Source organism: Dysidea avara, chromosome 1 (assembly GCF_963678975.1).
Source record: "Dysidea avara chromosome 1, odDysAvar1.4, whole genome shotgun sequence".
NCBI lineage: Eukaryota > Metazoa > Porifera > Demospongiae > Dictyoceratida > Dysideidae > Dysidea > Dysidea avara.
In genome coordinates, this window is record NC_089272.1 from 17,446,236 (window position 1) to 17,461,718 (window position 15,483).

The 15,483-nt window shown below is 37.5% G+C and overlaps 1 protein-coding gene across 1 annotated transcript in view; it reads left to right on the top strand.

Moving 5' to 3' along the window:
* Positions 1–15,483, top strand: part of LOC136263545 (adhesion G protein-coupled receptor L3-like) — a 75,251-nt gene that overhangs the window by 52,763 nt on the left and 7,005 nt on the right. The window contains exons 17-24 of the mRNA XM_066058179.1: positions 693–759; positions 1,619–1,685; positions 5,165–5,256; positions 5,376–5,502; positions 5,554–5,595; positions 7,381–7,449; positions 7,562–7,661; positions 10,210–10,314. Coding sequence (XP_065914251.1) covers positions 693–759; positions 1,619–1,685; positions 5,165–5,256; positions 5,376–5,502; positions 5,554–5,595; positions 7,381–7,449; positions 7,562–7,661; positions 10,210–10,314 — 669 coding nt within the window. The remainder of the gene's footprint in view (positions 1–692; positions 760–1,618; positions 1,686–5,164; positions 5,257–5,375; positions 5,503–5,553; positions 5,596–7,380; positions 7,450–7,561; positions 7,662–10,209; positions 10,315–15,483) is intronic.

Sequence of the window (15,483 nt, forward strand, 5' to 3'; positions counted from 1 at the left end):
TATCGATTCTTCGCGTTGCGGACCCTACCTAGTGGTATGGTGAAGCTACACGACTAGAAAGTTCTATAAATTATTTAAAGCATTGCCTTGCTCATGCTATATGAAAAATAAAATACTCAGCACTTGGCCTCGATGCTAATAAAGCACTCGACTTCTCCTCGTGCTTTATTAGCATCTTGGCTGTGCGCCTCGTACTTTATTTTTCATATAGCACTCACGGCTATGCTTTAACATAATACATATAGCATGAAAAATTTCCCATCTATTAAGCTACGTATGTTGGTACTCACTTCTAACCAAAATAATTTCAAGTCAATATCCTTTTTCAATCTAAAGGTATGAATGGTCAAAGTTGATAAATTAAATTGTGTAGAAGACCCATTTTCAGAAATTATGGTCACAAATTTGCAATAGCTATGTAGTTGGAGGCTTTTTTGATTTACACATCTAATATTATCACTTTGTTGCAATGAGTTTTATAGTTGCATGCTTTGACTGTGCTGAAACTTTGTACCAATGCTTGAAATAATTTTGTATGTATATACAGGGTTTGTGTAGTTAGCGACTGAGTGTTGATAAGTAGTATTATAAATTTTATGCTTGAAATATCACAAAAATTAATAATGCATGATGTTTTTATAAGAAATCATTTGTGCATTTGTTTAATTTCTTATTGAATCTCTCTGTGTTAGGACTTCCAATACCAATTGTGGCCATATCTGCTGGAGTAGCACATGACTATTATGGAACAGACAGAACGTTAGTATACTGCAAATATGACCACATTACACAAGCATGCAATGACCTGGCACAAACAAATGGTTGCATGTGTCTTGTCCTACCCCTTGTACTTGAAACATGTATGAAGTACTATAGCAAGAGGTCATTTAAATAAACATTGCTATCACACAACATACTGTGCCTGCATGTGTAAGAGAGATTCAGTGACTAGTAGAATGGTGACCATAATAATACCTGATATTTATGTTAATCACAATGGTCGTATGTGTCTCATGTTGTGTATTAGTATTATGTAATAGAATTGATGGCTGCAGTATTCAGGATTAATAGTGCAAGCATTGTAAACAAGAAAGGTAAAAGAATGCTGGGTGAAGCTGAGCACTTTTCTTCCAGCAAGAACAATTAAACCCAAATAGTACAACCAGACATTATATTACAAAGTAATCTGACAATCATAGCAGCTGTTACTTTGTAACGGAAATTAAAAAAATGACTGCTGCCAAAGACCAATTGTACTTATTAAGTATTGTCTAGCAACCATTACCATGGCACCAAAGTGGTGTTTATCTTAGTAGTGGTTGCACGACAACTGTTGTTACATCACAATGTTGCAATGCTATGAGGCATCTACCATTATGGCAACACTATATAGTTGTCAAATTGGACAGGTGATTCCAATAGAATTACACTATATTTTAGCCAATCAAACTAGTATTACAGATTTTTGTCAAGAGACCTTGAAAAACAGGTATAATACTAATTCTATTGACTAATTGCTTGAAATAATATGTCAAGATGTTATTGTGTGTTTTTATTGTGACACATTCACTTGTCGGATAATTATTTGAAAGTTATAATAATGGTTACTCCATCAAAGGTGCTGGTTGTCAGAAAAAAAAGGAACCATATGGACTTTTGTTGCTCCAATGCTACTAATCATAGCGGTTAGTTGAATTTTATATGTGACTTGATTTTAGATAAATGATCCAAATCACACATTAGAAGTTTTGAGATAAATGGTTTTTAAAGTCAGTCTAACTTTCCAAGGATACGTAGCAAGCACTAGTACGAAATTTATGCAAAAGATGCATCAATCTATTACCTTTCATACCACTTCCAGTACTTGTAGCTGCTTGTAGAGTTTCCCACTAGAAAATCTGAGCAGTTGGTTGCATAGGCGGATCTAGGAGGCATTGTCAGGGGGGGCAAAAAGTTTTAGTGTACAAAAGTGTTTATTCCACTAAGAGGAATTCTAGTACACAAGTTATATTCAGTTACATAACTTCATTCAGTATAGTTGGATGAATGATAGACATACGGTTGTAAGACTGTAGTTGGGCGAAAAAAATTTTAAAATTAGACCTCCTAGGTTTGAATCTGGGAGCATTTTTGATAGCATTTAGCTAACAAAGTGTATGCTTACAATGCATAATATAAAGATTAGTTAGCCTAATTGAGATAAAGCCTATTTGATGGTAAAGTGTGCTAAATAGAAATAAGGTGTAGCTATAGCTAGTATTGTTGTAATGACATTACAATTGTGACTGTTCTATTAGAGTAGTGACTGCTCTATTAGAGTATCTCGATCTTGGCACAAAAATTCAAACTTATATGTCTCACTTTCTTTACAATGTACAGTATAACTGTAAAGTACATTTACAATTGTTGTCTTCTATTTGCCCATTTGCTTTCTATACTTCTGAATACAGTATGAATACATGATTCCAGTTTCTGGTATCAACTGTGAGCCCAAGGGGGGCAAGAGAAAGGCCAGGGGGGGCACAGCACCCCTTGGCCCCCCCTCAGATCCGCCTATGGTTGGTTGAGTGAAGTAGTACCACGAGTGTTCACAAAGGGGCGAAGGGTGGGGGTGGTATGTTAGGCAAGAAATAGACTTAAAAATGGAGGAAGACCACGATTGGAGTCTAGACATGAGATTACACTGTTAAAGTTGGGTGTTTCTCAAACACCTATGTTGCTGTGTTACCTAAACACCCACACCTGCTTTGGTGTGGTAGGAACATCCTTGGGTGTTTGCACTGCACTAATTCAATTTTGAACACTTCTTGGCATTCGTCAACACCCTTTGGTGTTTATGTACACCTGGTTTAGTTAATAAAATTATCACAATTCGGTCACACATTAAGTTTGTAAGTCAATAAGAGCATACAGGCTAGCATTTACAAACAAAAATACCTTCCAGCTAACATTGCACGTACATTAAATCATAAACAATGAAGAAGGCAAAACAATGGAAGACATATAGCATGTGACTCTACTACTGATGTATCTCATGCACATGCATAATATGTACATGCAATAGATTTGTGTAGGTGCTAATTACAGTAAGATGACAGTGTGATGGCATTATCTTGTACCTGTGCATATACACTGTATTATTTCTTGTGACAACCATGCAGTAATTCACTTTAGAGCCTTTTAAAATGAAACCCGCAATCGAAAGTTATAACACCCTTAGAGGAACTTGGTATAAATGGCAGCTATAGCACCCCAAAAGGTGTTTTATAAACACCTTTTTTTAACAGTGTACAATATTGTGCTGGATTCTTATTGGCTGATATGTAGTGAAATCAATTGAAAATCCATCTATCCAAGCCATCCACCAGTAAACCAATGATTCTTGCCAAGCCAGGCCCTCCACAAGGCCAGGAACTGCCATTCAAGATCTCAACACCACCCAGAAAAGACGTCTGTTAAAAACAGCCTTGAGTAGATTGAGTAGTCAAATCTAGTAGTACGATAGTGTAGCTATCCACTGGTGGTGGTAGTTTGATTTTGCCTGATGTGCAATTTGGATTGGCTTTGTAAAAATATGGTCACATATTTCATGCTAGTTTTAAATTAGGCAATGTATAAAAGTTTGTTCACATGTATACTTGCTCACATGTTCACAAGTAATGTATAAAGTTTGTTCAAATGTATAACATAAATTTATCAATAGTGAACTTCTATAACATTGCAACAGGTGAAGGAATGGTGCTAGACATATGATGATATAACTGCAAAGCAAAAATTGTACCTCCAAACTACAGTAAACAAAGTAAACAAAGTAACCACTTTGATTAGTTTTACTGTAGTTCAATAAGGGTTGGATACAGACTTTTAAAACATGGATTCAACTCTAGAACATTGTAATTGCACTAGCTATCTAGTAGCAATATTTTACCATAAATAATTACTCTCCAACTGTTGAATGTACAAAAATAGCTGTACCAGTAGCACAGGAACATAGGGAGGGGGGTTCCCAGGGGTTCAGGAACCCCCCTTAGACTTTTTGAGTTTTACAGCAAGACCCTAACTCACCATTTAGTGTGGCAGGACAAAATGAGTGAGTAGTAGTGTATGGCACAGCACAACCATTGATAATGCTTGCATTCATCTCTCAGGGAAGGATTTACAGTAGGAACACGAGTCCTCTTGAAAGCTTGTATAAAAAATCAATATACTCTAATAGAGCAGTCACGTATACTATGCATATAAATATCCATTGTGTTAAGGAACTTCATCAGTGGAGTTTTTCAGACATTCTAACATTTAATAAATGCAAAACTGAGCGTGACCTTATAATGCTATAGCTTTGGTGTGCAGTGTTTAAAGATATAAAATACCAGTACTTCATCGCCTGGGCATGCAGAATAAATCCATGCTATGCATATCTTATAGTTATAATGTTTTGATTGTAAGTCGTTCCATTTGTACCAGTGGCTTCATGGTTCCTATACCAATGGGATAACTATCACTTACAGATGTCTATATGTGTCTCTATGTTATTCTATCTGTTTCCACTAGGTATAGTACAAGCTTCATCCCAGGGGCACTTATATAGCTTACGCATTATAATTAATGTACTATTTTTTGCATAAATATAGAGTTTTGATTCATTAAAATATTGAAAGTCTCTCAGTGGCTGGGGGCTTTGCCCCCAGACCCCTACTTCAGGTAACTCAACACTGCTGTTGGAACCTCCCTTCAAAAAATCCTGGCTATGCCTCTGAGCACCATTATTGAAATTATCTTTATTGTGTATGAAAATGCTTGGGTAGCAGTTTCATATGACTGCAATAAAGAGAGGGAAAATAAATGGTTTGCCACTATAAGTGTTTGCAATAAGTGTTTGCAATAAGTGTTTGCAATAAGTATTTCTTTGACTGATTAACTGGCTTTGGTGTACTAGATTAAGAAAAACTTATCAACAGCTGATTAAGAGGCTCTTTAAAAGGACAGGGACTATAGAACCATTTGAAACCCTCTATATAGATCAACTCCTGTCAATGCAACGGTCCTTCTACTATTAAGATTTACAATTTCATGTTGTACATATGTATGTCACTATTAATCAGTTCATCTACATAATAATTATGATTGCACAACTTCTACATACACTAATCAATAATATTTACAGGTGAATTTAATCTTCCTATTCAAATCCATGATAATTGTGTATGGAAGCAAAAGGAACTCCCCACAACAGTCAACTCACATTCAGACAGCTAAGTATGTACAGGGTGTATGTATGGAACTATAACCTGTAACACTGCATATAAATTAAGGCTGTATTTTATATACATCTTTAGGTATGCTTATTTATTTTTGGCAATTACACCATATTGCAGGTCAATGGTCATAGCTGCTATTGTGTTGTTACCATTACTTGGTAGTACATGGGTTATTGGACTGTTTGCTGTTAATGAGGATACTACCATTTTTGCATGTATATTTGCAGTCTTGAATTCTCTGCAGGTAGCTATAATATTATGTTAATAACACCAGTATTGTGTTTGCTTTTAATAGGGCTTTTTCATATTCATATTTTATGTCTTGAGACAAGATAAGGTTAGTGAATAGATTTAATAGTAACAAAAAGTTGTTACTTTAGTACCACATTATTGTAGTAATTATTGTGCCTATCTGGATTCATTTTTAAGATTAAGTTTATAATGAAAATTGGAAACTATGAATACAAACTATTGTGGTACAATTAAATAATTATTAATTTTAAAATGAAGTGAAGATACAGTATGCCAAAGTAAGGATTTTTCCACATAGCTATGTTGTAATAACTACCATCATTCGTATATCTTTGTTCACTACTTTTATTGTTGGAACCTTACTTCATTTTTAAATTAGTATAGCATATGCATCTGTGGCTGTGACTGCTTTATTAAGATATCTCAATCTCCCTTGTCTCATGTGAGCTATATGTGTACAATAGATTAAGAGGTGTGGTTTACCATGTCTAGTTTTACAGCTAGTTCATTAAGATACATGACCGGGCCTGCGAAAACAGAGCATGTGGGCACAAACTACACCCCATCACTCTACAGGTCATATCTCAGTATTGGAACAAAATATTTGCATTCTGTAACTTGCATCATAAAGCCCACTAAATGCTTACTAAGAGTTGATAATTGCATTGCCATAGCATAATGGTATAAATGTTATGAGTGATGAAAGTTTGATAAAGTAGGCAAAATCATGTGCCCTATTCTCACAGGCCCAGTCACAAATCTGCCTGCTCCAAATTAATTACTTGCAAGGGAAGCATTTGTTTTGCTTTTTCTCAGCTATGCCTAGATACACATCTTCACATATGGAAAAAACTACGTGAACCATACCAGCATATCATCTACCCATCTTGACAAGCAAATGCGGTGTAAAAAAATTATGGGTGAATCCTAAAAATTGTACTTACGTGATAGCAAGCCCACTGAAGCCATTAATGTACTATCCACAATCAACACCTTTGTGCTATAAGAAAGTGGGAGATATAAGATACAGATACAAGTGCCTTATATATCTTATGGTTGTGTGGCATGCTAGTGACATTTGCTTATCTGAAAATATCTAGTCTGAATAATGAATATATATGCCAGTCTGAAGTTTACAGCCAGCCAATCAATCATTGAATCAGTAGAAAACTGTTTAGTATGTAGTGATACCTCACTTAGCAGCCACCTCATTAATAATACCACCTTGTTATAGTGACCAGGCCTAGCAAATCCTGATGGATTTTCCAGTACTTACTCAATCGATTTAATTTTATTAATATGGCCACTTCAATATTAAGGCCAGTGGCCACATCCTACAAACAAGACCAATAATACTAGACTAAGTGCAATATTCCTATCAAAAGTGATTATTGGCTATGCAGGCAGTACTGTATAGCATGTGTGACATTTTTAAAATTTAATAATGAAAGCTTTAGTAGTGCTATACATTGCTGCATGTGCTTGCCATGATATTTGCCACATGTGACTGTTCTTTTAGAATATTAGATTATAAAGTATATAAGTCTGCATCCTTACTGTCCAGCTTACCTACCTGGGTATGCTTATCACTTTAACTAGTTTACTTATTCTACTAGCTGAAATTAATGACATATTCCTATGTATCTTTTGCTAATGTATACAGTACAACTCTACTAGCTGGCTTTAATTGAATATCATAGGCAGTAAAGTCTTAATCTATAACATTATGTGATCAACTAAAGTCATAATGCACAAATGGCTCAAGCATAAAATAAATGTTACAGAAACTAGTTACTAACTGTTGGTTTGTTGGAAAACCTCTATGGCTGCATTAGTGTAGTTTATGTGTGATGTCTGTTTTGTTCTCCAGGTCAGAACCTCTACTTCAAGCAAGTTACGATCATTTGCCAGTAGAGTTTTATCTACCCTCCAGAAAGGAGTAAGCTAATAATTAAGTTTTAATGGGATGTATATGTATTGAAACTGTTTGTGTCTAGCTAATATTCACTGAATTATGGATGTTAGTTATTTCTGTTGTGTTTTACCTGTAGAGAATGTCCTTTGTTGAATATAGTGATACCACAAATTTAAAAACAGCAAAAACTGGGCAATGTACTAATGACAATCCATCTCACTATGCTTCACATGATGGTGAGTACTATAGATATGTAGTGCATATGATTTTGTGGCTGACATTCAACATATATGGTTCAATATACTCTAAGTATATGCTCTTATATTTACCTATTATGCTATGCTGCAGTGTATTTTAAATAAATTCTTCTTCTTTGTACATGTTGCTATGCTAAATGTTTTGCTAATAAAGTAATGATCTTTGGAATAAATAGTAATTGTAAATATCCAGTGTCTCTTCCCAAAACATTACCATTACAAATCACTATAGAAATATTTTATGTTATAGTTAGACACCAAATACCAGTGCCTTTGAGGAATAAAGGAGCTAGGAGATGTTAGAATGATGCAACATTGAAACTGAGTCATAGCTGAGGTTTCTATTGCATCATTCTAACATCTCCTATGCATGAAGATTTTTTACACAAAATTGCTGGTCTTGGTGTCTAACTGTCTTAGAAAATGGTTAGCCAGCAGTGAAAAGGACATTGTACTTTACCTAAAAAAGGCAGCACAGAGCACTCGATCCACTTGAAAATTTAGCTACCTGTTACCTGTGCTTTTAAGATCCAGACATTTTACTGTGGAAGAATGGTGATAAAAGCTGCTTACTTTAGTGGCATAGCTATTGCATCAGCTTGAGTAAGAGAAACATGTCGAAAGTTAGTAGCTAAGTTGTATTCAGTCAGTGTGCTAGCTCAGTACCGGGAACCTCTGGAACCCTGAAACCTGTGGAACCTGTGGAACCCTGGAACCTGTGGAACCTGTGGAACCTCTGGAACCCTGAAACCTGTGGAACCTGTGGAACCCTGGAACCTGTGGAACCTGTGGAACCTCTGGAACCCTGGAACCTCTGGAACCCTGGAACCTTTGGAACCCTGGAACCTGTGGAACCCTGGAACCTGTGTAACCTCTGGAACCATGGAACCTCTGGAACCCTGGAACCTTTGGAACCCTGGAACCTGTGGAACCCTGGAACCTCTGGAACCCTGGAACCTCTGGAACCTCTGGAACCCTGGAACCTCTGGAACCCTGGAACCTGGGGAACCCTGGAACCTCTGGAATCCTGGAACCTCTGGAACCCTGGAACCTCTGGAACCTTTGGAACCCTGGAACCTTTGGAACCCTGGAACCTCTGGAACCCTGGAACCTGTGGAACCCTGGAACCTCTGGAACCTGTGGAACCCTGGAACCTCTGGAACCCTGGAACCTCTGGAACCCTGGAACCTCTGGAACACTGGAACCTCTGGAACCTGTGGAACCCTGGAACCTCTGGAACCCTGGAACCCTGGAACCTGTGGAACCTCTGGAACCCTGGAACCTCTGGAACCTGTGGAACCTGTGGAACCCTGGAACCTCTGGAACCTGTGGAACCCTGGAACCTCTGGAACCCTGGAACCTCTGGAACCCTGGAACCTCTGGAACCTGTGGAACCTGTGGAACCCTGGAACCTCTGGAACCCTGGAACCTTTGGAACCCTGGAACCTGTGGAACCCTAGAACCTCTGGAAACTCTGGAACCCTGGAACCTCTGGAACTCTGGAACCATGGAACCTCTAGAACCCTAGAACCTGTGGAACTCTACTACATAATACACTTTATAGTAAAATTCTGTAGGCAGCTTAGCAACTTTGATATATTAACCAATTAATGCTGATAATTTCTTTATAATAATTTTGTGCTTGCTTGTTCATGGCTGTGGTAATTAAAGTCTACATACTGTAACAGCATTGAAACCGGTTTGGGCCATCTGGGTCAACCAGGTCACATTTTCTCCAGGTCATCTGGGTCCAACCCGGTTTACAAATTATCCCCGGATTGGATCACGTGAGAAACGAAATTGATCGTTTGACGACATTGAACTTATAAACACCAGTCGTGTAGCTCTTTCATGAGCCATGCCCATTTATCATGTTACAAACATATGCTCAGCCACGCCCATTTATTAGTAAGTGCAGTCTGTAGCACGAAACTGTGTCTGTTGCTGTCTACAAGCTTACGTGTAGCCATGCCCACTAATTGATTATTGTATGAGTTGTATATAGTCAAGCCTTGCAGCAAGATAAGTAGTTTACTTTTGTGAGCCACACCCACTTTAATATATCGGGAAATTGTAATAGTAGGTATATACGAAGCCACACTCAATTGCTGTCTGTAAACTCACAGTAGTTACTTGGAACCAAACCCACTGACTGATTTTAAATTATAAACTTACCAGCTTAGTTTATCACACAACTACTTGTTTACTCAACACTAATCGAATGCTCAAAATGTAGTCTCGCTTGCTCGATACTACCCGAAACATAGCTCTTATCGCACGCCTCGGCTTTAATTAATCCAGGTCACATCCAGGTCTGACCTGGATTGCTATCCAGATCAGTGGGTCATCTGGGTCAGCAGAAGTGACCCAGTTTCAATGCTGTATTGTAATCAATGAGATATGGTCCAATAGTAAAATCACAATTAACATACTTAATATTATGAGTATTACATTTAGCGCAGTGTATACTTCTGTAATTTACAAAATAATACTGTATTTAGGCGGTACTCATTACTTTTCATTTCAGCTCATCATGGAAACATCAGCAGTTCACCTAAAACCCCTACTGTCAATGTAACAGAAAACACGGGCATATCTAATCCTTTGTATACTGAAGTTTCCCGTAAAACAAGTAAGTTACAACAGGAAGTAAACATGAGCCGTCAAAAGTGACAATGAAATAATAATCTGCTGGATACTATTATCGCCAGCTAAATTCTCCAAATAAATACAAGTGGCAGTCTGAATAGAGTTGTTGTTTAAAAGGCCAACCTTCTAGGATATTAATGTATTTCATGCTTACTTTTCAGATGACCTATTGCTGTAAAACCATCAGTTTAATTTTCTTGGACAAACACAATAAATTAAATGTTAATTAATGTGCATGTACATGTCATGAGCAATATATCGTTATACTAATCACTTTATGAATGAATTGTAATAAGTACTGTACTTGATTGTAATTAAGCAGTGGTGGAGTAAGTAATTGAAGTGAGGGGGACTGACCACAGTATAGAATTTCTGGCAGCAGAGGGACTAGAGACTGTGCCCCACCCCCAGAAACTGTAGCCATTTTAGCTTTCATGATGTCTCAAAGTTCACCAGAATCAATTTAAAACAGTAGGTACAATTTGATCCATATTACTGTAGGTACAGTAAAATACTAACTCGATTAGCCGTAAGCAATTATAATAGGTTATCTGAAGTAAATAAAAACTGTTTTGGAAGAGATATTAGTATTTCTACCTTATCTGTGCAAGGCTAGAAACCTATAGATCATTTACAAAGCAGAACAAAAGAAGTAACACACGTTTGGAAAGGCTTGATACAGTGGTAAGAGATGCAGTTTTCAAGTGAAGAGTGGGGGGATTTCAAAGCTAGTTTTAACCTCTGTAGCTGTAATCATCAAACATTGAGATGATGGAATAATGGCAAAAACTTGCATGATGTCATAATAATAACCAAATTTAGGCAGTGAGATATAATAATTCATCTGATATGTATTGAAACTATATAACTATATCAAACAGTACAGTAGAACTGTTTAAGTAAGAATCCCTCCGAAAGTGATGCAAGCCTGTGGTACCTAAAACTCTGCCTTTAAAAAATCATCCTAGAGACATCTTATGTGACAAAATTCATCTTTACGGAATAATACCAGTTCATCTTACATTAAATACAGCATTAAAAACAAGAAAACGTTTATAGGCAGCAAGATATAGAATTTTAAAAATCACCAAAAGTCGAATTTTTATTTGCCAGCTTGCCTGCATGCCTGTCTGCCTGCCTGACTGACTGGAGGCCAAACAAAGCAGCACATGGCCACCAATTTTCACCACAACAACAAGCACACCAACGGCATGTGCCTTTTGGGGTTCTGATAAGTGTGTACCCTCTGTGCCTTGTCTTTCCTCTTATCTTCAATGCTGGTCTTTGCCCTTTTTTGTGCAATGAAACCACATTGTTCCCTTCCTTGAGTAGATGCCACAAACTTATTTAAGTGCTTATGCTCGGTAGATGCATATCTAGGCACAGAAATGGAGGCTAGATGAGCTAAAAGACCAACCCCAATATCTGGAGAAGGAGTTTCAATCAGAGAGATGGTAATTAGTAAAAGATGGAAATACTCTAACAGAGCATTCAGCTAACTCTAATAAAACAGTCAGAAGGATGAATGTTTGTAATGAATAATGAAGCATCAGCCCACATTGGTTTAGACTAACTTTCCTGATCTGAAGCATAAAATTAACAGTATTCTATAATTCCTACTCATACAATTTCTAACTTTTCCTTACACTTGTTTACTTACCTTAAAATTATATAACTGTTGAACCAATGCATACCACATTAAAGGAAACAATGGTGCTGGCCTGACATACAGTATGATAGAAATTTAGTGATTTAACCCAGCATCTGACTATCGATGATTGAAAAACGATGCGGTCATTTTGCTTTGTTTTCAGCTGTGTTCCACTTAATATACACTATACCAATGAAGAACAGTATAAGAAGTACGTATGCAATCAATAAAATAATTATGGATGATTCTTGTGACAGCCAGCTTCGCTAAGCCATCACACACTACCATGAATCAGTTATCCAGTTACATAGTAGTTGAGGAAGATGGGAGGACTAACGTAAGTCCATAATACTTGGAATGTAGCCGCTGTAGTTGGCAAAAAGGCATGTCTCAGTTAATGTTGAACAGTGAAGAAATCAAGCTTATAGCCTTAACCATATATCAAAAGGTACGGTCGTACCGTTTAAGTAGGGATCGTGGTGAATGTTTCATGTGCCGCCCAAAATTCCACCTTTAAAATCATACTACAGACATTTTACGTGGCAAACATCACCTTTACAGAATAGCAGTAGTCCATATAGTACATAAAACAGTATTAAATACAACAAAACGCTTACAGGTGGCCGGATATAAAATTTTAAAATATTGTCAAAAACTCCAATTTTAGTCTCGCTGCCTCACTGTCTCACTCACTGCCTGACCACAGTTGCAAGCCTAGAGCCCAAAAGAAGCAGCACACGATCACCATTTTATACCACAACAACAAACTCACCAGTGGGATGTGCCTGTTGGGGTTCCCATGAGTCTACACCCTTTGCGCCTTGTCTTTCCGTTTATCTTCAATCAGGTTGGTTGTCTTCTTCTTCAAGCATTGAAACCATACCGAGGCATTAATTTTCCGTATCAACACTTTTCTGTAGACATCACAAAATTATTTTAGAAAGCGCTTATGCTGCTGAAAGAGCAGGGCGCTTATAATTTCAAGTGTTGCACATAAAACATTAAGGCTGCTGAGTTGTCACTTCAACTTTTGCCAATTCCTGGACTGCCACCAACAAAGAGATTTGAGACGGACTGATACTTGACGGCTTGTTCCTCTGAACACACTGACTCAGCCACTCAGTGCTGGATGGTTAGATCAGCGAGTGATTCATGTGATTGGATAGTACTCAAGTGGAAATTGTATTACATCATCCTGTTAGTTGAGACTAAGCTCCAGACAACTGAAAGTGCCTGCTCGTTTGAACAACTTCCGGTCCGGGTGAATAGAATGCGTACAATCGTACTGAGACAGGTCATAGATCTGAGTGCCACTGCTACTAAGGTCAAAGGTAAGCTATGCACGTTACTATGGGCCTATGTGTTTCCAATTTGGGCACAGTACGTACTTTTAATAAGCTGTAACTAGCCATGTAGCTGTACTACAACAAAAAAAACTAAACAAACTAGTATTTTAAAAATTGTTAATAAAGTAGGGATCTATGCAATAAAAAGTAGTGAAACAAGATATAAATGATGGTATTACAGCATAGCTTGATGGGAACAGTTCCTACTTTGGCATTGAGCAACATTATAGCTAATGTGCCAAAGTAGGGACTTTCCCATCAAGCTATGCTGTAATACCATCATTCATGTCTTGTTTCACTACTTTTTATTGCATAGATCCCTACTTCATTTTTAAATTAACAATTTTAAAATACTAGTTTGAGTTATGATTGGCTGAATGCATCAGTAATGTGGATGTGTTACATACAGTACACACTTGTTATGTGAAATTACAGTGTACTTTTAAGCTGTACTGAGTTTGCTGATCATAGAGTACGTTAGTACTGTATAGTAGGGATCATCCAATAAAAAGTCTCACTTTTCCTTCATTGTATTGGTTAGGTACAGTATAACAAGCCTAAAATTCCTTCAAAGCAAAGCCAAAACTCTTCCAATAAGTTTTCATAATGGAATCAAGGCACACGGTAGTGTGTCGTGCGGCCCAACAAGCCGGCGTGCCACACCATGGATATATTGACAGGAAGAAAGAAAACATCATTTCACATCTTTGTATCTCGGTGATACCTTATCCGATTGAAACCAAATTTGCTGCAGAGTTGTCCACCAGCTAGGGGAGTCTACATTCCATATTTGAAGGAAATCACGCAAGCCATTTCCGAGATACGAGCAGCCAAAGTTTTGATTATTTTTCTTGGGGGGGGTTTTCTTCTTCTTCGTGTTTTCGCACACTTGCAAAATTGCTATACAATGAAAACACGTATTCCGATCGCCTTGACATTTGGCATACAGAAAGGGAGTCCAAAGGCGAATCCTACCATCTAATTTGGCGTAAATCGGATGAACGCTTAAAAATTTATGACAAAATTATTCGCGTAAAACAGATTGATTTGTTGTCACGCCTACAGGGTAAACCACTTAATGGAATGAGTTGAAAATCGTTTTGTGAATAAATCAACCATTGTAGGAGTGCCTTTTGGTGGTTTGAAACAATCGAAATAAAGGTCATGGAGATATGACACGAAATCGAAGGTATGTAACAATTACGCTATCGAGATTCATGAATAAAAATAGCAATAATTTTCACGCCTACCAGGAAAACCACTTAGAGCAGTGAGCTGAAAATGGGTATGTAGCTGGAATACTCATCGTAGAAAGTTCTTGCAGTAGTACAGAACAATCGGTTTACAAACCACTGACATATGATTCCAAAGCCAACTCCGTGTAGCAAATGCAAGATCGAGATACTCTAATAGAACAGTAACCCTAATAGAGCATTCAGCTAGTTCATGACTTTCTCCATTATAGATTTCTATTACATTGCAAGTTATGCTGTAGGGAGTTCAGCAGCAACCAGTTAGTATTGTAGACAGTTCAGCTACAAGCAAGTCACCCTGTAGAGAGTTCAGCTACAAATATATCGCTGTATAATTATAACAAGTCACACTGAAGAGAGTTCAGCTATCAACAAGTCATGCACCCTGTAGAGAGTTCAGCTACAAGCAATTCACTCTGTAGAAGTTCTGCTACAAACAAGTCTTCATGCAGAGAGTTTAACAACCAAAATCCACCATGTAAACACTTCAGCTTTACTAACAAGTTACTCTGTAGAGAGATCAGCTAGGAACAAGAGAGAGCTTAGTTAGAAAATGTCACCTTGTAGAGAGTTCAGCTACAAACAAATCACACTGTAGAGAGATCAGATAGAAGAAGCCACCTTGCAGAGGGTTCAGTTGTGAAGTGATCATCCTATAGAGAGTTTAGCTAGAAAAAAATCACCCTGTAGAGAGCTCAGCTACAAAGAAACCATCCTGTAGAGAGTTCAGCTACAAACAAATCACCCTGTAGAGAGTTCAAATACAACCAAATCACCCTGCATAGAGTTCGGCTACAAAGAAACCATCATGTAGAGAGTTCAGCTGCAAACAAATCACCTTGTAGAGAATTCAGCTACAAATAAATTGCCCTGTAGAAAGATCACCTAGAAGAAGTAATTTT